Source organism: Chiloscyllium plagiosum, unplaced genomic scaffold (assembly GCF_037043375.1).
Source record: "Chiloscyllium plagiosum isolate Xiang-an unplaced genomic scaffold, Cpla_swu_hap1 HiC_scaffold_37, whole genome shotgun sequence".
NCBI classification, from domain to species: Eukaryota; Metazoa; Chordata; class Chondrichthyes; order Orectolobiformes; family Hemiscylliidae; genus Chiloscyllium; species Chiloscyllium plagiosum.
The window spans coordinates 35792753-35815933 of record NW_028270175.1 but is presented as its reverse complement, the minus strand read 5'-3'; the positions used below and the strand labels follow the sequence as shown (position 1 = coordinate 35815933).

The 23181-nt window shown below is 41.3% G+C and overlaps 1 protein-coding gene across 3 annotated transcripts in view; it reads right to left on the bottom strand.

Annotated features, from left to right (window-relative positions):
- Positions 1–23181, bottom strand: part of ajap1 (adherens junctions associated protein 1) — a 316781-nt gene that overhangs the window by 68246 nt on the left and 225354 nt on the right. For all 3 annotated transcript variants that reach the window (XR_015753488.1, XR_015753487.1, XM_087980585.1), the window contains exon 4: positions 22214–22456. Coding sequence is in view for 1 of the 3 variants with exons in the window: in XM_087980585.1 (XP_087836711.1) it covers positions 22214–22456 (243 nt within the window). In the remaining 2 variants the exon portion in view is untranslated. The remainder of the gene's footprint in view (positions 1–22213; positions 22457–23181) is intronic.

Genomic DNA, 23181 nt, shown 5'->3' with positions numbered 1-23181 from the left:
GAATGTCTATGATCTCAGAGAAAGCAGTTCTTCTCACGTTTCAGTGATTTCCAGCTGGCATACTGGCATCATAAATTATGGGTGAAGACCACAAAAAGTGCCAAATATTCATGACATCAATCATCTCAGTAATAAACTTGATTTCAAATTTTGTTTCGGTGAAGTGGATGCCAACATATTAATAATGTAAATTGATTTCTTAGAAAGAAATCAGACTAAAGCTTGCTCTGCCCAGCCACATGAATGGCTTTCATTCAGATTCACAAACCCTTTTTAAGATTGCTGTTTGAATATGCAGTGATCCAAAGGCACTGAAATTTCTGAGCCCTATCAGCTGGGATGAGAACACAATGGCCCATGACAGCTCCCCTTTGGATTGAGTGTTCTAAATGTAAGTGGGCGGGAAATGGGGGGGGGGGCCCTAGTAAGGAATTGATGTGCATCCAGGCAGCATTGTGCCCTTTGCACCCTTGAATTAACAAGTGCAGTGAGCCCTGTACAGGCCTCAAGCTGGAGCTACCATGGCTCCTTCTGGAAGTGAATAATCTACAAACCAATACTCTTTCTTTAGTCTTAAATGGAGGACATCAGATTGAGTGAGCTGTAGCAACTCTGCCTTGCAAAGGTAAATTGTCATGATTCCGACTCAGTCATGAGAGAGGTGTGCCATGGATTTAGACCGCATCTGATGAGAACCTCGTTGAACTGGTTTTTATGTGAGCATTCCTCTTGTGTGTAGAGTGGAATTAAAGAAACCGTGGACTTGCATTCATACAGCGTCTTTAATGACCTCAAGGTGTTTCAAAATTATTTGCAACAATGAAGCATTTTCGAAATAAAATGACAATAAACCTTAAAATCAAAAAACGAATGTCGTCACTACTGTAAAATAGAAATGCGTCGACCAATTAGCACCCAGTGAGCATCCTGTAATTTAATAATGGCTGGATAATGTATAGAGTCATACAGCATGGAAACAGAGGGAGTCCAGAGGGAGTCCCTATAGTCCAGCTAGTCCCTGCCAACCATGTTCCCAAACTAAACTAATCCAGGTTGTTTGCATTTGGCCCATTTCCCTCCAAACCTTTCCTATTCATGTACTTATCCAAATGTCTTTTAAATGTTGTAACTGTACCTGCATCCACCATTTTCTCTGGCAGTTCATTCCATACATATATCACTTTCGGTGTAAAAACATTGCTCCTATCTCCTTTTTAAAATTTTCCCCTCTCACCTGAAAAAATGTGCCCTCTAGTTTTGAACTCCCTCACCATAAGGAAAAGACCCTTGCTCTTCACCTTATCTTTGCCCCTCATGACTTTATAAACCTCTATAAATTTATCCCTCAACCGTCTTCGCTCCAGTAACAGTAGTCCCAGTCTATTTTTATAGCTCAGACCCTCCATTCCCGGCACCAACCGGCTAAATCTTTTCTGAACCCTTTCCATTTTAATAATATCCTTCCTATAATAGTTGAAGCAGAACAGCTCAGTATTCCAGAAGAGGCCTCACCTATACAACCTCAACATGATATCCTAACTCCTACACTTAAAGGTCTGAACAATGAATGCAAGTGTGCTAAACAACCTCTTAATAATCCTGTCTATATGTGAAGCAAATTTCAAAGAATTTTGTAACTTAATGCTTTGGTCGCTCTGTTCCACAACACAACACAGGGCCTTACCATTAATTGTATAAGTATCCTGCCCTTGTTTGTTTTCCTAAAAATGCAACATCTCGTATTTATCCAAATTAAATTCCATCTGCCACTCCTCAGCCCATTGACCCAATTGATCAAGATCTCTTTGTAATCTTAGATAATCTTCTTCACTGTCCACTATACCATCAATGTTGGTGTCACCTGCAAAGGTACTAACATGCCTCCAATATCCTCATCTAAATCATTTGTATAAATGACAAAACAGAAATGGACCCAGTACTGGTCCCAGTGGTATTTAGCACACTTACTTCATTGCTCAGACCTTTAAGTATAGGAGTTAGGATATCATGTTGAGGTTGTACAGGGTGCTGGTGAGGCCTTTTCTGGAATACTGTAGCAGTTTTGCTTGAGCTGTTATACGCCTCCAGTCTAAAAAGAAATACCCTCCACTTCCACCCTCTGTCTCCTACCGTCAAATGCTTTGTTTGTGGTGTTGGTTTCAGCAGTAATATGGGGCAGGGCACGGGATACAACAGCCATACACTTTGTGCAAAACATCATGGGAGCTTTTGCACTGACCTGATAGGGCACAAAGGCCATCAACTTATCTTTCGAAAGACAGCTCCTCTGACAATGAAACACTCCCTCCATGTCAAGCTAGATTTAATGCTTAAGTCTTTGGACTGGGTTTATCGGGAAGGAGATTTGAAGAAATGAATTGAAGAGATATCAACATTCTATTTTGTTTGTGGTCCTGAGCTTTCTGGGCCAGATAAGTTAAAGGAACCTGCTTGAGATCTCCCATCCCTGCAGCTCTAACCTGACCTTTGATAAACGTAGGAAGAGCAAGTTTCCATTCCTCCCTCTGCCCATAGGTGGCACTCAATCTCTCCTCAGGATTGAAATCAAGGACAATGGAGGAAAAGAAAGGATACTTTGTTGTTGCAAAGATTTGAGGCACCCAAAAGCTCACACTTTAAAAGGTTATATAAAACAGCAAAAATAAATGTAGAATAGTAGGCGGGGACCTCTTTTGACAGAATTCTTGCCCCAACCTTCTCTCAACATCCATCAAGCAATAGTCAAATGTATTCACTCAACTCATAGCGTATAAAATTTGCCACTTGACACTAGCCCAAGTAACCCTGTTATGCAACAATCCATTTGAATCATAATGTGTGAATTAGCCACTAGCTCAGCAAGCAACTTGACAACAACAGGACTGGGAAGAAAACGTTGCATAGTAAGGCATTATCCCATCTGTTTTACTCAGATTTGGATACAGTGGAGAACATTCCAAGACTCATGACATATGATTTCTTTCCCATTCAAACACCAACCTGCTAATCCCATCCCATAGGCCCTCTATGTTTATGGATAGTGTTAACATTGATTAGGCACATTTAAATAAGTCAGGGCTGGTTGGAAGCAAAAATAAATTTTAATGATGTATTTGAAGGTGTCAACCTTTTCCAGTATCTCGACTCTGGTCTCCAAATCAGAGGATTGCTGTATTATCTAGAAATGTACTGTTAAAGCAAGTGTAGTTATGGTAATTAGAATAACTGGGAGATGTATTCTGACCTGTTCTGATCATGTGGGCAACGTTTGCATGTCAAAGCTGCCAGCAATCATCCTCAATCACCACTTGTGTAAATTTTAGAAACAGTCAAAATCTCAGAAGCAGTTAAGTTTTGAATATCCACCTCACACCGACATCAGAAGCAACTCTTTACAGTCACAGAGTTATACAGACGTACAGCATAGAAACAGACCCTTTGATCTAACTCATCAATGCTGACCAGCTATCCTAAATTAATCTATGATCAATACGGGCTCATAACCAGCCCACACCACCATTATTAACCACCAGTGGGATTCATTCAAATAGGAGTGAGTGAAACATACAATAAAAATTACATTGCACACATGATAAACACAACATGTATATGATATATATGAGTACAACAGTAAAGTGTGTACTGTTAGATAATATAAGCAGAAGAATCAGCTGTTGAAAATGCAGCATTTACATAGAACACGCATTCTTAAGTCAAAGTATTTACATATGCACAAACTGTAATATACGCTGCTCACATGCTGTATAAAAACCTGTTAGCAAAATTAAAACTTCTGGGATTAAATAAGCAATGGAAGCATTGATGCGAAACTGGCTGAAGGATTGCTGCTGTTTTCAGACTGGACGTGTCACCCAGGAATTAAAACCATTACTCTTTTTGTCGTAAATTAATGTCCTAGTCTCGGATACAGAGGGCATAATTACAAAGTTTGCCAATAATGCAAAACTTGGAAATGTGTTAGACACCAAGGTAGATAGTAACAAACCTCTGGAGGACATTGACAGATTGGTAAAATGTACAGACACAGGCATATTACATTTAATGCAGAGTGAAGATGTCTTGTTGCAACTAGATACAGCTTTGGTGAAAGCACACCGAGAATACTGGCCAGTTTTGATCTCCTTATGTGAGAAAGGATAGATACTCACTTTATAATGAGTAAACCAAAAGTTCCCTCAACTGATTCCTTGGCATTGGTTCGGTATGAAGACAGAAAAATTCTTATAAGGTTTGACAAGAGTGATTTGGGAGGAAGTTCCTGGTGCTGGAAAATCTGGAACCAGGAACCACAATCTCAGAATAAGTGTTTGGCCATTTAAGACCGAACTGAGGAGAAATGTCTTCACTCAAAGGATTATGACTCTTTTAAGTTCACAATCCTATAGAGTTGTCAGTTGTTGAGTACATTGAGTAAGTTGACAGATATTATGCAGACAAAAATCCCAGCATTAGGGGAAGGTGGTAGGGGAGTGAGACTGGCTGAGTTACTCTTCTAGAGAGTTGGCACAGAAGCAATTGGCTGTATTGTATCAGTTTTATTCCACATAAAGGAATTGAGGGATATGGGTAAAGTAAAGGAAGATTGAATTAGAGTCATAGAGTCCTACAGAACAGTGGTCCAGACTGGTCCATGCCAACCAAAATGGCCATCCACACTAACCCTGCACTTGGCCCATATCCTTCTAAAACTTTCCTATTCATGTATTTGTCCAAATGCCTTTTAAATGTTGTTGTTGTACCCACCTCAACCACTTCTACCGGCAGCTCATTCCATATGTAAACCACCCTCTGTGTAAAAAGGTTGCCCCTCAGGTTCCCTTTTATTCTTTCTCCTCTAACATTGAACTGATGCCCTCCAGTCCTCGATTCCCCAACCCTGGGAAAAAGACTGAGTGTATTCACCCTATCGAAAATGGCCGTGATCTTATTGTATGGGAAAGTAGATATAAGGGACTGCTTTTAAATAGTTAATCATTCATAGGATGTGGGCACTGCAGTTGGGCAAGCAGCTATTGCCCATCCCTTATTGCCTTGAACTAAGTGGCTTGATGGACCATTTCAAAGAGCAGACAAGTGACAATCATGTTGATGTGGGTCTGAATTCATATGTAGGCCAGACCAGAAAAGAATGGCAGATTTCCTTCCCTAAAGCACATTAGTGAGGTAGATGGGTTGTTTACAACAATCAACACTAAAGCAGACTCATTCCCCTCCAACTTCATTTTGATTTAGCCCCTTCCCCCTCTCCTTCACTTTGATGGTTTGCATTGCCTGTAATGTACTTTGCTTGTAAATATTTGACTGGCTACATGGCTTATTACTGGAGTGATTAAAAGGAAACACAATGATGTAAAGAACATCACAGTGATTTTTTTTTGATGGTGGGGAAGTTGCTCAGTTGCGTGTGATAGCGCTTCTGGGTATAAGAAAAAGGAAATAATTCTGAATCATAGAACCACATAAACATACGATGCAGAAGAAGCTCTTTGGCCCATCGAGTTTGCACTGACACAAGAGAAACACCTGACCTTCAACTGAATCCCAATTGCCAGCACTTGGCCCTTAGCTTTGAATGTTATGATGTTCCAAGTGCTCATCCAGGTACTTTTTAAAGGATGTGAGGCAACTCATCTCGACCACCTTCCCAGGCAGTGTACTCCAGAATGTCACCAACTCCTGGGTAAAAATGATTTTCCACAAATTTTCACCAAATCTCCTGCCTCTCATCTTGAACCCATGTCCTCTCATAACTGACCCTTCAACTAAGGGAACAGTTGCTCCTTGTCCACTCTATCCATGTCCTTCAAAATCACGTACACCTCAATCAGATCATTCCTCAGTCTTCTCTGCTCCAAAGAAAACGATCTAAAACTATCCAATCTTTTTTCACTACTTAAACTTTCCATCCCAGGCAGTATCCTGGTGAATCTCCTCTGCAGAACTGCACACAGTGCTCACAGAACTTCCTAGTGTCATGTTGTTCTTTGAACATTTTCTCATCAAATTAACCTGTCCAAAATATCTAACCTCACACTTTTCAGGGTTTAATTCCATCTGTCACTTAGCTACCCATTTGAGCATCCTGTTTATATATTGTTGTAGCCCAGGACACTCAATCTCACTGTTAATCACCTGACCAATCTTTATTTCATCTGCAAACCTACTCATGCAACCTCCCATATAGTCATCTATGTCATTTACATACATGACAAATAATAGCACAGATCCCTGTTGTATGCCACTGGACTCTAGCTTTCAGTCACTAAAGCAATCTTCTGTCATCGCCTTGTGTCTCCTGCAACTGAGCTAATTTTGAATCTAATTTATCAAATTACCCTGCATCCCATGTGCATTTGTCTACTTGATAAGTCTCCTGTGTGGAACCTTGCCAAAGGCTTTGCTGAATCCATATAAACGACATCAACTGCACTATCTTCATCTGCATGTCCGGCCACCTCTCAAAGAATTCAATTAAATTTGTTTGACATGACCTCCCTCTAATAAAGCCATGCTGACTATCGCTGGTCAAGCCTTGTCTCTCCATGTGGAGACAGATGCTATCCTTCAGAATTAGTCTCCAAAAGTTTCCCTTCCACTGACTTGAGACTTACTGGTCTGTAGTTCTCTGGCTTTTCTCTACAACCTTTCTTAAATATTGGAAGCACATTGACTGTTCTCCAGTCCTCTGGTACCTTGCCCATGGCCTGAGAGGTATTGAAAATTTGGATCAGTGACCCTGCAATCAGCTCCCACCCAACCTGGGGCACAATTCATCTGGAGCTAGAGATTTGTCCACCTTTAAGCCTGCCCACACCTTGTCCTTCCATATGTAAAATGCTCAAAAACCTCACAGTCTCTCCCCATGGGGTCCATTCTCTTGAGTGAAGACAGATGTTAAGTATTGGTTCAACACCTTACCAACACCCTCTAGCTCCACCCACAGATCGTCTCTTGACCCTAATGGGCCATATTCTTTCCATTCCTTTTTCCTCTGCACATTGATATACTTAGGAAATATCTTGCCATTTTCCTTATATTTACCAGCCAGAGCTTGCTCATATCCCCTCTTTGCTTTCTTAATTGTTTTCTTAAACTCCACCCTGCATTTTCTGTATTCTATTAGTGCCTCCGCTAATCTGTTCTCCTTGTACTTGGTAAAAGCCTTTCTTTTCCTTCTCATCATATTCTGAATGTCTCCGGGATGGTTTCTCTGACCTATCATCCCAGAGGCGTGTAACCTCACCATTTCCTTTCTGAACAACCCTCCCAGCCCACCTTTGCCCTTCTGTAAATTTCCCCACTAGTAGTTGTGCCCAGTCTACCTTGAATAGATCCTGCGTTATTTTATTTAAATCCACTTGTGCCTCAATTTAAAACACTTTTTTTGCAAATTGTCTATTTCTTTATTCGTAATAAGCTTAAATTACTGTCACTAAGATGCTCCCTGACTCTTCTCAATCACTTGTCCAGCTTCATTCCCCAGAATTAGGTTCAGAATACCTCTGTTCTTCGTAAGATCCTATACATATTGGCCTAAAAAGTTCTCTTGTACACATTTTAAGAAATCCACTCCACCTAAGCCATTAACAGTATGTCTATCTTTGTTAATGTTGGGAAAGTTGACATCACCTACATTAATTACCCTTCTGTTATTACTTTTACACACCTCTGCAAATTGTACCTGAATTTGCTCCTCAACCTCCTGCCTACTCTCTGGGGTTCTGTAACAAACACCTAGCAATGTGGCTGCTCCTTTTTAGTTGTAAGGTTTACCCACAAAGCTTCACTCAATGCCTGCTCCAAGACATCACCTCTTCTTACTGCAGTAACTGCTTTCTTAACTAATAATGCATTGCCTCCTCCTCTTTTACCCACTCCTTCGGCTCGCCTGAAGATTCTATATGCCAGAACGTTGAGTTGCCAATTCTCCCCCTCCCTTAACCGTGCCTGTGATGGTTAAATATCACACCTCCACAAGTTAATTTTCACCTTAAACTCAACTGTTTTACCTATGATACTCCTGGTATTATAGTAAAGACCTTACTCTCTTGAAAATTAATACAGCTGCTCGCCCTCTGACTTCATAGAATCTCTATAATGTGTAAAGAGGCCATATGGTCCACCAAATCCACTGTCCCTCCAAAGAACATTCAACACAGCCCCATAACTCCACATACTATGATGGCTAATCCATCCTCTGGACACTACAGACAATTTAGCATGGCCAAGCCCCTTAACCTACACATCTTTAGAAAGCGGTAGGAAACTGGAGCAAACTCACACAGACTGGAGAGAATGAGCAAACCCCACAGATGGTCACCTGAGGGTGGAATTGAACCCTGCCCCTGGTGCTGTGAGGCAGCAGTGCTAGCCACTGAGCCACCACTTGATGATTCCGCCTCCTTATTCTGTTAACAATCTGCATCCCTTTCGCCTGCCGAATTACTGTAAACACCGCCCTGCAGCACTAACAAACCAGCTCACAAGAATGTTGACCACACTCTGGTTCAGATGCAGACCATCCCACTTGTACAGGTCTGCCTCACCCAGAAATGATGCCAATGATTCAGGAATCTAAAACTTGCCCTCCGCCACTAACTGATAAGGCACACACATGTCTGCACTATCCTTCTTGTTCTGTGCTCGTTCGTACGTGGCTTTGGGAGTAATCCAGAGATTATAACCCAAGTAGTCCTGCTTTTTAAGGGAGGGGACTCTTGTGGTGCAGTGCCCCTACTTCTGAGCCCCAAAGCCTGGTTTCAAGTTCCCCTTGTTCCAAAGGCGTGCAATAACACCTCTGAATAGGTTTATTGAAACATAATGTTAAGCAGACTCAAAGGGCTCTTGTTGCACAGTTGTAGTATCCCTACCTCTGCACCAGGATTCCCAGGCTCAAGTCCCATCCTATTTCAGAAATATGTGATAGTATCTCTGAACAGACTGATTAGAAAATAGGAAAAATATAAAGTAGATTCAAGAAGGGGTCCATGGTGGAGTGGTAGTTTCCCTACATCCAAGCCAGGAAGTCTGAGTTCAAGTCCCATCTGCTCCAAGTGTGTGCTATAACATTTCTGAACAGGCTGATTAAAAATACCTCTGGAAGCAGACCCAGGTGATTACTAGTGGTGGCTAATTTTTCTTTAAAGTCACGGTCATTTAATGATTTGCTTGGGACAGTCATTCAGTTGTGTAAGACAATGCTATCACTTTCAAAAGGTTATTTTGTCCTTCGTTTTTTTTTTGAAAAGAGGTCGTAAAGGCATAGGTGATGAAGAATCTAGTCTAGTAACAGCTGAACAGTGTGAGGGGATTGGCCAGTTCTCTCAGGTCAGGTTTTTTCTAGTCTTTTTTGCTATAGCAGACACAAGATGCGTGAGCCCAGAAGAGTTGTAAGCTTCAGTAAAGAATTCCTCTGACTTTCTCTGAAATCTCTGTCTCGATGTTGTTCACTCCTGCCTGTAAGAACCTGTGTTTGAATTTACCTTTTTGCCAAGGAGTGTGTTATGAGATTTACGGTATTGAAACAGTTCCTTAGTTAAGTTGCTGTATCGCACCGGTTAGGTTTTCCAAAGTTAAGTTATTCTAAAATCTGCTTTTTTTTGCGTGTTTCAATGGTAGTGTTGAAATATATTCTGTTTTGCTTAAAACCAAGTGGTTAGTCCAGCTGCATCACACCTGGAATATCCACTTCACATCTGCCTTTAAAATAAGAAAACATTTCGGTCCAGGCTACCTTCTTAAAATATTTTGAGGGGTCTGGCCCGGGTCCATAACAAAGATAATATTTCCAGATACATTGAAAAGAAACAGATCTAGGTATGGGTCTGCAGAACTGTCTGTCCAGGGACCAGTCTCTGGACACCACGAACAGTGGCTCTATAAACAATGTGTCTTTCCAGTCGGATTTCCTAAGTTATTACATAAGGCTACCTTAATGAGTTTAGATTTCAGCCAAAGTACGGTGCTCAATTCTGGACACTGTACTTTAGGAAGGGTGGCAATGATACAGAGGAGAGTTATTGGAATAACTGGAGAAACTGTTCATCTCTGAAGAGAAATGGCAGAGCAGAGATTTGATAGGGGAGTTCAAAATCACAAAGGGTAAATAGATAAGGCATTTTCCCTCGGGTGGGGGAGTCCAGAACTAGAGAGCACAGGTTTAGGCTGAGAGGGGAAAGATTTAGAAGGGACCTATGAGGCAACTTTTTCACGCAAAGGGTGGTGTGTTTTTGGAATGAGCTGCCAGGGAAAGTGGTGCAGGCTGGTACAATTACAACATTTAAAAGGCTTCTGGTTGGGTAAATGTATAGGAACGGTTTAGAGGGATATGGGCCAAGTACTAGCAAATGGGACCAGACTTATTTAGAACATCTGGTTGGCACAGACGAGTTGGACCGAAGGACCTGTTTCCATGCTGTATATTTCTATGACTCTATGATTTTCATTGAATAAAGGAAAACTTCTATGAGGGCCATATAGTACAGCAACCAGACAACACAGATTTAAGATGGTTGACAAAACAGCAGGGAGCAACATGAGAAAACATTATCTTCTTTTGGCATGGCAAGTTGTGGTTTGCAATGTATTGCAAACAACGGGCAATGTGAGTAAATTTAACATTCAACAAAAATGTATCCATCTCTGCGCAATCATTATACGATTCTGCATGTTTATAATTATTTACTATTTCTACCACCTTTCTCCTGCAGAGGTAAAGGCCTTCAGGAAGAGATGGTGAAAGAGGGCTAAGGAGAAATATTTGGGTGATGGGATTGAGAGATCTAAGTCCCTTCCTGCCTCAACATCATTTATTTTCTGAATGATTTCTCAACTTGCCACCTACCAAGTGGTCAATTAATGGCCACAATTTAGCACAGCCACAATTGCCTACCTTTCAAACACCTGTTTACCTCAGCCCCTCTCCATGTGACCCTTCACCCTGCCACAATGGAATAATTAGATAGCTTTGCGGAACACCTCCAGTGTGTATGTAAACATGACCCTAACCTTCCCGTAGCCGGTCATTTTAACACAGCGTCCTGCTCACATGCCTGGAGGGCCAAGGGGCCTGTTCCTGTGCTGTAATTTTCTTTGTTCTTTGTTCTTTGATTAACAACTCTATTACGTTGTTAAACGTTTATTTCACTCATGTCCATTTTAAAACATGGCTCTGGAATTCTGTCCTTGTGGATACAGGTGAGTAGACAAAAGGACATACAGAAGGCATGGAGTGGACTTGAGGCTGGGTAGGAAGTGAGCTGTCAGATTCTAGGTCCGGATATTCAGCACTGCAAATGTGGTGTGTCCCACTGAAAGGGATTGGGGATTATCGGGTCTGCTGCAAAAACAGAAATTGCCGGAAAAGCTCAGCAGGTCTGGCAACATCTGTGGAGAGAAATCAGAGTTAATGTTTCGGGACAAGTGACCCTTCCTTAGAACCAAGAACTCAGAACAGTTATGTAACTTCTGACTTTGTCCACCCCAGTCCAACTGGCGCCTCCACATCAGCTAATACCTGAAGCCAATACCTTCAGATCTTTCCTTTTTCCAAAGTAAAGGGACCTTTTCAAAACATAAACACAAATGCACCCAAAATTGAGAGCCTGTGGTTAGAGCAATGTTTAAACTAGTGCCTTGTGTGACGATACTGTGGTTTTAAGAGATGTGTTTTGTCCTGGTTTATTTTAGTGAGTGACTGGGGAGGCAAGTACCAAGTAGCCTATGAGAAGTTAAATAACTTGTGAAGCTTTGAGTGTTTTGTTTAAAAGTTGGAACAGTCGAAGCAGCCTGAGTGGACGGAGTCACGGAGCTGGGATTTTCAGTTAGCTTTCAGCAGTTGCTGTTGGGGTCTAGAAGAGATGGAAGCTATCTCTTTCCTTCTTTTCTCAGTTACAGGCACAAGCTGACGTTCTCTACCTGCTACTGGAAATGCGTGTGAAACAATCTGTCTGAATTTGCCTTTGGCCAAGGCTGTGTTTATGAGATGCCATTTTATTGGAACAGTCCACAGAATCATAGAATCCCTACAGTGCGGAAACAGGCCAACATGTACACACCAACCCTCCAAACAGTAACCCACCCCAAACTCATTCCCCTACCCTATTACTCTACATTTACCCTTGACTAATGCACCTAACCTACACATCCCAGAAGACTAGGGGTAATTTAGCATAGCCAATTCACCTAACCTGCACATGTTTGGATTGTGGGAGGAAACCCACACAGGCACGGGGAGAATGTAACCTGGGTCCCTGGAGCTGTGCTAACCACTGAGCCACCCTGCTGCCCTAATTAATCTTTAGTAATAGTTACTGTATCTATTATTTTGTTAAGTTTTCCAACAAAATTAATTTATTCCAACTCCTTCTTGCATCTATTGTATTTTAACTATACTGGACGAATAAATTATGTTTTGCTGAACATCAAGCAGTTTGGCCAATTGAATTGTGTCTGGAACACAGCACCTCACATTTACCTTTGAAATAAGAAAGGTAAGTGTCTAGGCTACCTTCATAACATACGTTGAGTGGGTCTGATCTGGTCCATGACATTTGTCTGTTTTCTCTTTGGAAAAAGTAACCTTGACAAAGTTGAACACTAATTTCTGCAAAGAATTACTTCACTCGGTAAATCTGACATGAAGACAAACCATAACTGATACTGGTGCCGGTCCATGATAGGTTAGTCAAGAACTTCTCATCTTGGGCAGACAGTAGCAGGCAGTTTACTACAATGTTGTCAGTGACAATGCAGTAATCGCACACCCTAGCATTAACTGCTGGAGATTATGAAGCAAAAACAAAAGATTATGAGGGTGGCACAGTGGCTCAGCAGCTAGCACTGCTGCTTCACAGGGACCCAGGTTCGATTCAAGCCTCGGGTGACTGTCTGTGTGGAGTTTGCATGTGCCTGTGTGGGTCCCCTCTGGGTGCTCTGGTTTTGTCCCACAATCCAAAGATGTGCAGGCCAGGTGAATTGGCCATGCTAAATTGTTCATAGTAGTAGGTGCATTAGTCAGGGGTAAATGTAGGGTAGGGGAATGGGTCTGGGTGGATTACTCTTCAGAGGGTTGGTGTGGACTTGTTGGGCCAAATGGCCTGTTTCCATACTGGGAATCTAAAGAAAGTGAAAGGAAAATACAAGCTTACAAACCATGGAATCTACAGCACAGACAGAGGTCATTTAACCCATTGTATCCTGTCAAGCCAAGTCACCATAATCTTACCAGACCATGAGGCTGCTCTCTCATTAGAGAGACGTCTGGTGGTGATTTAACCTGAGGGCCACCACACCTCAAGGGTGGGGAGAGGTTGAGAAGGAGAGTCCCTCATGGTCACCTCAGCCGGCGATGGGAATTGAAACCATCTTGTTCGGATCACACTGCGTTGCAAACCAACTGTCCTAAAATAAGTGTACTGGCTCCTGAAACACCTCCCCAGCTTGTCCCATTCCAGGGCTATTTCCGTAGCCCTCTAAATTGATGACAGCAACAACTTAAACGTTTGAAAACTCTCTTCTTTTCCTTTTTCCCTCATTTAATACAAACAACATCATCTTCTTCCCTTTCAGATCAGTTTGACATCTGGCATTGCTCTGGGTTGGCTCCAGGGCTATATCCCAAATCTGGTTCTCCAACTGTCTATTAGGAACTAATGAAATGTTATGATGAAGCCATTTAGCTATGAATAGAGGATAGTTCAGCGAACTAAATTTAGGATATTGGACTTCAAATCAATGCAGGACATGTGGAACACAGCTGATTTGTTTCCGTTTTCTTTTGAAGTGGGACTTAATTTACAATAAAAAAAATTAAACATGGAGTGATGTGCCTGAGGTGATTACCCTGAAGACCTCCTTTGACTGAGAAATTGACCTCCAGCAACAAACATTTTCTTTTATACTTGATGTAACCCCACGTGAAAAGGTAACAGAAGGTTGTGATGAATGGCTAATTTACTGACAGAGGACAGGATTCCACAGGATTCAGAACTGGGCTCTTCTGTTTATGATACATATTAAAGGCTTGTACTTGGGGTACAGGATACAAAGTCAACATTTGTAGGTGTCATGAGACATAGAAATGTAAGAAACTCTGAGGAGGATAGAAATAGAATTCAAGGGGACATAGAATCATCAAATCCCTGAAGTGTGGAAGCAGGTCATTCAGCTGATCTACACTGACCTTCCAAAAGGACATCCCACCCAAACCCACCCCATTACCTCATCTGTGTAGCCCTATACTTCCTAACCCACCTAGCCTATATATCCCTGGACGCTATCAGCACTTTAGCATGGCCAATCCATTTAACCCACACATCTTTGGACTGTGGGAGGAAACCCGCACAGACAAGGGAAGAATGTGCAAACTTCATATAGAAAAATCACCCAAGGCTGAGATTGAACCCAGGTCCATAGCACTGTGAGGCAGCAGTGTTAACCACTGAGCCATCGTGCCGACATACTGACAGAATTTGTAGAAATTCGGATCAGAAAGGAGGCAAGAACACAAGCTAAGTGGCTCAATTTTAAACAAGGTGCAAGAACAGAGATATTTGGGCAGATTTTGTGAAATTAGCAGGACACATGAACAAAGCAGTTGCAAAAGTAAACAGAATCCTTGACTTCATATATGATGAAATAACAAAAGCCAGAATGTTGCAGTGAATACAAATGAAATACTAATGTGGCCCTTGTCAGAGTACTGTGTCCAATTCTACAATAAAGAATGCAATGCTTTCGACTGGATACAGAAGGGCTTTACCAGTCTGGATCCAGTTTATGGAACTGCATTTATATAATCAGATTGGATAGGCTGGGGTTATTTTCCACACAGCAGACAAAGCCAAGGTGAAATTTTACAGAGGTGTTGGAAATGACGAAGGTTTAGCTGAAGTAAATAAAGGGAAGCAGTTCTCAACAGCTTAAAGATCAATAGCTAGCGAGGATAGATTTACATGGATTGGCAAAACAACCAGAGGGAAAAACAGGAAAACCTTTTGGTTATAAAATTATCCAACATACTGTTAGGATTTAAATGCACCAGCTGGGAGCCTTTTAGAGGAGGCTGGATAAACTCAAAGAAGGAGTAGGAATTGCAGGGACATGTTGCAAGATCAGGGGAGTGGGACCAACTGGTTTGCTTTTTAAAACAAGTGGTAGTTTCAATAAGATGCTGTGCGTGCTGCACTATTCTTGATTTTAAGAAAACAAATACCTAGAGCTCCATTCTGGGTTGAGCCATTGCAAAGAGCTAACAGAGATGAGTGTAAAAATATTTGCTCAGCAGCTACATTTTTCCTTGGAGTTATTTTGCAAGGCGATAGCTCCTAATAAGGGCAAGTGTTCTACTGAAATAACAGCATGGTCTCAGCCAGCATGAACCATCAGCTTTGTCAAATTGCTCTGTGGTTGTTTTTTTTCCACCAGAGCACATCAGCAGTTGGTCTGCACATTGTCTGCAATCCCAGAATACCTTGGTGTTTTCAACCTTTGCTTAACACACACACACATACACACACACATACACACACATGCACACACACACACACATACACACACATGCACGCGCGCACACACACACACACATACACACACAGTGAAGAATGTCCAATCACTTGGATAAGCACCATTTTATACTATTTGTGCACTGATCCATGGTTTTAATGTAACCAAATAATCTTGAATCTTCAGTGGTGACAATCCCATCATTCATCTTACAGGGAAACATTAGGTGTGTGGCAACATTAAAATCGAAGGATGTGACAGAAAAAAAGATAAATAAATTACTTTCAATAGTACTTTTTACAACATCAGCACATCCTAAACCACTTTACAACCAATGAGATACTTTCATAGTGTAGTTGCTGTTGTAATGCAGAAAACCCTGCAGCCACGTTTCATAAAGCAACCTCCCACAAACTGCAATGTTATAAATGCTTGCTAAAGCTTTTTGTGAAGTTGATTGAAGGATACATATTGGTCAGGGCACGAGGCATAATTGCCCAAACTTTCGTCATGGGATACACCTTATATCCACCTGAGAGAGCAGAAAACACAACTGGTTTCTTTTCAGGACATATCACGTGAAACAAAATTGTAGCCCTATGTTTATCATGTTTATCATATATTCCAATATCGCATTCGCTAATTAACTTCTTAGTCAACAAACAGTAGGTTAAGTAATCGTACAATCCATCAACTATGCAAAACAGTAATGTCAGCACCTCGACAGTCCAGCAAAGAATCTATTTATCTTTTTAACAAATGCAATGTTATTGATTTCCTGACACTTTTTGTTATATCGTTTTAGATTGTTTCTGGGCAATGCCATGTAGAATGAAATAGTACATCCATTGCTCCGAAGGGCAGCTTATTGTTAAACATGGGCAGGGAAATCTGAAACTAGAAGATAGAATCATGGAGTTACACAGTTCGAAGACAGACTCTTCGGTCCAACACGTCCATGCCAACCAGATATCCTATATTAATGTAATTCCATTTGCCAGCATTTGGCCCATATCTCTCCAAACCTTCTTATTCATGTCCTCACCAGTTTTCTTTTAAATGTTGTAATTGTACCAGCGTCCAGCATCTCCTCTGGCAGCTCATTCCATAAACACACCACCCTCTGTGTGAAACATTTGCCCCTTAGGTTCCTTTTATACCTTTGCCCTCTCATCATAAATCCATTCCCTTTAAATTTGGACCCCCCCCACCCCACTAACCTGGGGAAAAGGCCTTTGCTATTCACCCTATCCATGCTCCTCATGATTTCATCAAGCTCTCAGCCTCTGATGCTCCAGGGAAAATAGCCTAAGCAGCCTCTCCCGAAAGTGCAAACACTTCAACCCTGGCAACATGTTGTAAATCTTTTGTGAACCCTTTCAATTTCACAACATCCTTCCTACAGCAGGGAAACCAGAAATGAATGCAGTATTCCAAAAGAGGCCCAACCAATGCCCTGCACAGCTACAACGTGATGTCCCAGCTCCTATGCTCAATGTGCTGACCAATAAAGGCATATTCATTCACAATTCATTTCGAAAAGCAAAAGGGAAGATTCTTCCCGAAACTTTGAGCCAATCTAGCTGTGGAATCACTGGGTTGATCATCAAAAATATACACAACTAGAAATTCCTTTCAATGATATTAGCAGATGAATGGAAAAAACACGTTTTTTTAATGAATGTTATTTCAACCAAGGCATCAGGCTAGTGAAAATAAACAGATTAATGCCTGCAGTAAAGAAACAAGAACATGACGAAACATTAAATATTCCTCCACTGATATTCTCGCCCCTAACATTTTGATTAATTTTTGAGATGTTGTTGGAAATGACATTAAAATTGGTTGCACAATTTTTTTCCTTTCTGTCATTAACATGTTTACAATTTTGTTACTGAGTCTGTAGATACATATTTTTAACTCTTTGCAGACATGTTGCCTGAATATGTTTACTGTGGTGAGACCGGAACAATTTTAGTTATTCTAACTCGCAGGGTGGGAAACCCCAAGATTGAGAGGAGATGTTGGTTTGACACCACACTCGAAATTGTTTGCCCTTGCTTTCAAAGGAGAGTAAAATGGATCAAAGTTGAAAATAACTGTGACCTCCTTATTGCCCATTTCCCAGTTGGGTTGGGAAGATTAAAGTCACCAACGTCTCAGCAAAAGACACAGCCTTATTTCTCCTGTGTCCTGACACGTGCCTGCATCTCACTTTCAAGCTTCAGTTAAAAAAATAAATAACTCGAGAAATCAGACAATCTTTGATTAACAGGATATAAACATAGACTTGGGGCATAATACGCACCCTGCATTTTACAGTTTCAGCAAAGCATGAGTCAGTGAAATGAAAGTAAAGGCACACGCACCAAAAAAAGATATTTAATTTCTCACTGCAATATTTGGAGTTAGATAGACGAGGGTTATACAATGTCACATACCACAACATTTTATGCCAAGACTATGCATGGATACATTTCATAACAGAATGTGTTTTTTTTTGGTTGCTTAATCTGATCTGATGTGCACATAACTTACACTGATTATGGAAACTAATTCGACATATTTGAAACTGGCTGTATCACCCTGATCTGGTTCTATTGTTTTGTCTCACCTTTATTGCTTTATGCCAGTTCCCTTATTCTCAGAGAACTGCCAAGCTCAATAATGACTATGAAAAAAAGAATGAAGACAAGCAAAAGAAAGGTCAGAGCCGAGGTCAAAAAAGGAATATTGCCGTAGATATTCCAGCAAATCATCTTGAACAGCACATCTCTTCCAGTAATATCATTTTCAGCAGTTCCTCCAATGATCTCCCCTTCTTTCCTTAAGGTGTTAATTCATCTCAGAGTACAGCAGCAATGGTGACTATTACTCAATGTGAGACTTGAACAGGGTTGTCCAACTGACTGCGGGAGCTATCATTGCTGAGCCCTCATCTATCTGCCTTCACCAAACCTAAATTTGCAGAAGCATTTGCCAGATGGGAATCAAGAGTAGAAACAGCATTTCTCCCTCCCTAATCCATGGATACTGAGGCCAAGTGCAGAATTCCTGGCATTACCCTGAAGATAAAGCCTTCAACCTTGCTGCACTATATTCAGAAATGGCTGTGATTTCATCTTAAAGCCAGCAGAGAACTGAGGTTCAAGCTGAAATTGAGATTAGAGTTGGATAGTAATTGTTTTGAATAAATCAGACAGCAAACAAATCAGTTTTGATCATTAAACTTTCCTGTTGATAATTGCAGATAACATGTGTAGCAATTTATTGAGGTTATAGTGCTGTTGACTGCATCACCAGTTATTCCTGCTATGGATAATCACCTCACCCTGAATAAATGTTAGGCATTTCTCCACAAACTGAGATAAAGAATATCCGTTTACATAATTGAAATATAATTTGCTATATATTATACAAAATAAAAAATGAATGAAGAAATATCTGAATCCTATAATTTTCTCACAATGCTATCAGTTCAAAACCAATTCAATATAATACATCTGCCTATTATTCATTCTAATTCTACATGATTTCATGTGCAGCAATCAGACCAACAAAATGAGGTTCTAACCAGTAACCTTACTGATATGCAAGGATAAACCTTTCAAGTTTGCATTCTTGATACACAGCCATATTACATGGAATTATGCATCTCATACCATTTTTAGAAAGCAATTATACTATGTTTGTGCTAACATTCAACAAGGTTTCACATGGAGTGCCTCATAAAATCCATCCTCTAATCCACCCAAACTTTAGAGGTAGTGATCGACAGCAAAACCTCTGCACCAGTCAGTATATCAAAGCAAGCAGCCTGTGGTGTCAATACAGAGATGGATGTGTCCTTTTGTTGCCTGCTCATGTTGACAAGTAAATGGATAAACTCGATGTTGGTATGCATCACTTAGCTAATAGAACAATTCTTGTGACTGATTTCAAAACAAAGTTGAAATATTCTGTAATTGCCCCACATGACGCTAGTGCAAATCACGCTGTGTGGCCTTTTAACAGTTAAATTTGACATTGATCTTGCTCTCTGTGCACCTTCTCTGCAGCCCTAACACTGTATTCCTTGCTCTGTTCTATTACCCCTAATGCACTTTGTTTGCTATGATCTGCCTGTACAGCACACAAAACAAAAATTTTCACTGTACCTAGATACATGTGACAATAACAAATCAAAGCAAATAATAAATCAAATCAAATCATGAGGCAACGTTAGGAGACCTACTACTAGAGTCTTACCCGTCACACCCAAGGCACTCATAAAATACCAGAGGAGGTGAGGAAAGGCCATGAATTTGTCATTTCAGTGACTCAATATACCTTTGAAAGGAGAGATCTGTTCTACCTTCCCCACCACTGGTGGGCACTCTACTCCACGCATTCCCTCAACTTCATGGGTTTCCATTCCCTAACACATGCCCAGAAAATAAGAAATATTCAACCCTTAGGGTTAAAAGGCTCCCCAGTAGCTCAAGTAGTTCATCAAATGAGTCACTGGATCATGTAGACCAGAAAATAAAAGCAACAAGGAGAAAGTGAGGACTGCAGATGCTGGAGATCTGAGTCGAGAGTGTTTTGCTGGAAAAAACACAGCTGGTCAGGCAATATCCAAGGAGCAGGAGAATCGATATTTCAAGCACAAGCCCCAATGAAGGGCTGATGAAGAGCTAAAGAAGGGCTTATCCCCGAAACGTCGATTCTCTTGCTCCTCGGAATCTGCCTGACCGGCCGTGCTTTTCAGCACCACACTCTCGACACAGAAAATAAAAGCCCTTGGTGCTGACTCAGTCAGGATAATGGGAGGAGTGCTGCAGTAATATATGTATAGGGAGAAATCGGTTATGTTTCCTTCTACTCGTCAAGTCTTTAAAATGATGATGGGTTCTATATCATAACCAAAGAGATGTTCCCATTTGTTGGGGAGCACAAAACTAAGGGTCATAAACATATAATAGTTCTAATAAGTTAAATAATTAATTCAGGAGTGTCTTGACTCAGAATAATGAGACCATGAGGATGGGATTGAATAGCATTGATGCATGTAAGTGATATCTAGATAAGTGTATGAGGGAGAACAGAATAGAACAACATGGTGACAGGACGAGATGAACTACAGTGGATTCTTCAGGTGCATAAACACCACCCACCTGAGAGGTAAATAGATAGTTCTGGTGCTTTACATTCAACACAATACTATGTCATTGTCCAACAACAACATATGTCAGCTAGTCTGTCTACACCCACTAGCAGACACCTTGGTGAGGCATCAGCTGGTATAGGACGACTGTCTAACCAAAGCCGCAAGCAAGAAGTCAATGCCTTCAGGAGTGCAGGGGAGAGAAAAAGATTGATGAGGAAGAAAGAAACAAGGCATGTTAATAAGGAAAGGAAACTATTATCTGCCAAGAACCATAAGTGGACGTGAGATCTCAAAAAAAGTACGTAAGTTCAGTTGTGTATTTCCTGATACAACTGATCAGAATGAGCTTGTTAAAAGGCAAATTAGCTCCATTGCATTTCATAGAACCCCTACAGTGTGGAAGCAGGCTATTTGGTCCATCCAGTCCACACCAACCCTCCAAAGAACATGCTGCTCAGACCCACCCCTCTACCCTCTCCCTGTAACCTTACATTTCCCATGGCTAACCTACCTAGCCTGCACATCCCTGGACACTATGGGCAATTTAACACAGTCAATTCATCTAACCTGTGCGTCTTTGGATTGTGGGAGGAAACCGGAGCACCCGGGGGAAATCTGTGCAGACACAGGGAGAATGTGCAAACTCCACACAGTCACCTGAGTGTAGATTCAAACCCAGGTCCCTAGTGTTGTGAGGCAGCAGTATTAACCCCTGAGCCACCGTGATGCCCAATTTAACATAGGAGACATTTATTGTATATTGGGCTCTTATACTGACAGACCAAACAGATGTCCCCATGTTTCTCACGTTACATCCAGAGGTGTCCAGCTATCCTTTTAAATCATTTATGCAAATCTGCACAGGATAGTGCTAAAGTAACTGTGGGAAAAGACCCAAATTGTCAAACATGATTATGCAATTGCCAGTTGGCTATGCAAATAATTTGAAAGGAAGTTACTACAGGGCAGCTGTCTGGAACATACAGAACCGTAAAGATAGAGTTTTGTCCAACCAGTGACAGTCCTATCAATATCACAAGGTTATCATCATTGGTTCTAACTATTTGTTGGTAGTAATCTTATATAATGGGCTATTTTTCTGTGGATATTGATTAAAGTTTGTAATTTATGTTGTATTGCTGCTGTGCCAAACAATTAATGCCACAATTGTCTTGATGTTTTTGATCTCTACGCAACATTCAATTAGAGTGTGGCGTGGCTTAGCTCTTATACAGAAAGCCTTATTGCTTTCACTGCACTCTCATCTATCCTGGGGAAGGAAGTAGGGTGGCACTCATTGCCAAGTCTCTCTGTCTCAAAGCACAAAATGGTCCTCTGATGCTTTGGCAATGCTAGTGAAAAGGGTAAAATAAGTTAATATTGATCCAACACCAACCTCCCTAATCCTGACACCACTATAAATATGCTAGTTAAACACCTCAATGCCTATCTGGTGATTTTCTTGTTTCCCTGAGGTGAGTGGCATATCCTTTAGTGTCATTAAATGTTTTCATTTTAATGTTAATGTGATAGTCTTACCGGTTTCCATTGAATGTAGTTTTATAAACAGTGGTTGGGTGTAGGGCTTGGTCAGCATAGACTGGCATTGACGCACGGACACATTCATGGGAGCACTGAAGGGTCTCGTTGTATGCAGTGAATATGTCCAGGTTGCTCGGCACTCGTGCAGCGGTAAAATCAGTAAGATTTTGGCAACTCTCCTCTTGTTGGTTGATCTTCCGCTGATGACTATTCCGATGTCCATTCCCATTTTCTGCGCAGCTGTAAGACAAAGAGACATGTTCATCTCAGCAGATTCATAGAACTTCAAAGAATCCCTACAGTGCTGAAGCAGGCCATTCAGCCCATTGAGTCTGCACCAACCCTCCAAAGAGTTTTCCATCCAGATCCATCCTCCACTAACCTGATTCCCTGTAACCCTGCATTTCCCATGACTAGTCCACCTAAACTACATATCTCTGGGCAGCATGGGCAAGTTGGCATAACCAATCCAGTTAACCTGCGTATCTTTAGACTGCTAGAGGAAATCAGGTCATCTGGAGGAAACCCATGCAGACAGAGGGAGAATGTACAAACTCCACACAGACAGTCACTGAAGGGTGGAATCGAATCTGGGTCTGTGAGGCAACAATGCTAATCACAGAGCCACTGTACCACCCAATTGGTTTCCATTTGTGTTTTCCATTTTAAGATCCCATACACAGAACACCCCTAGTTTCAAATAGGCTACAGGGTTAGGCCAACAGAGAGATCAGCTAAGAAAAAAACCAAAAGAGGTTATTCTGCTGTGTTTTGTCAATCTCTATCTGGCTGATCACCTAATCCTAGATAGGGTCTCCCTAGCATAAGAGGTAAGCAGACAGGAGAATTCTTCAAATCTGTTTTCGGAGACATGACTGTGGGTTTTGGATGACCTCCAGCCCTGAGATTCTAGTTGTTGCTGGCCCAGTATTATCATTATTGTGCTGCACTACCTACCTACACCA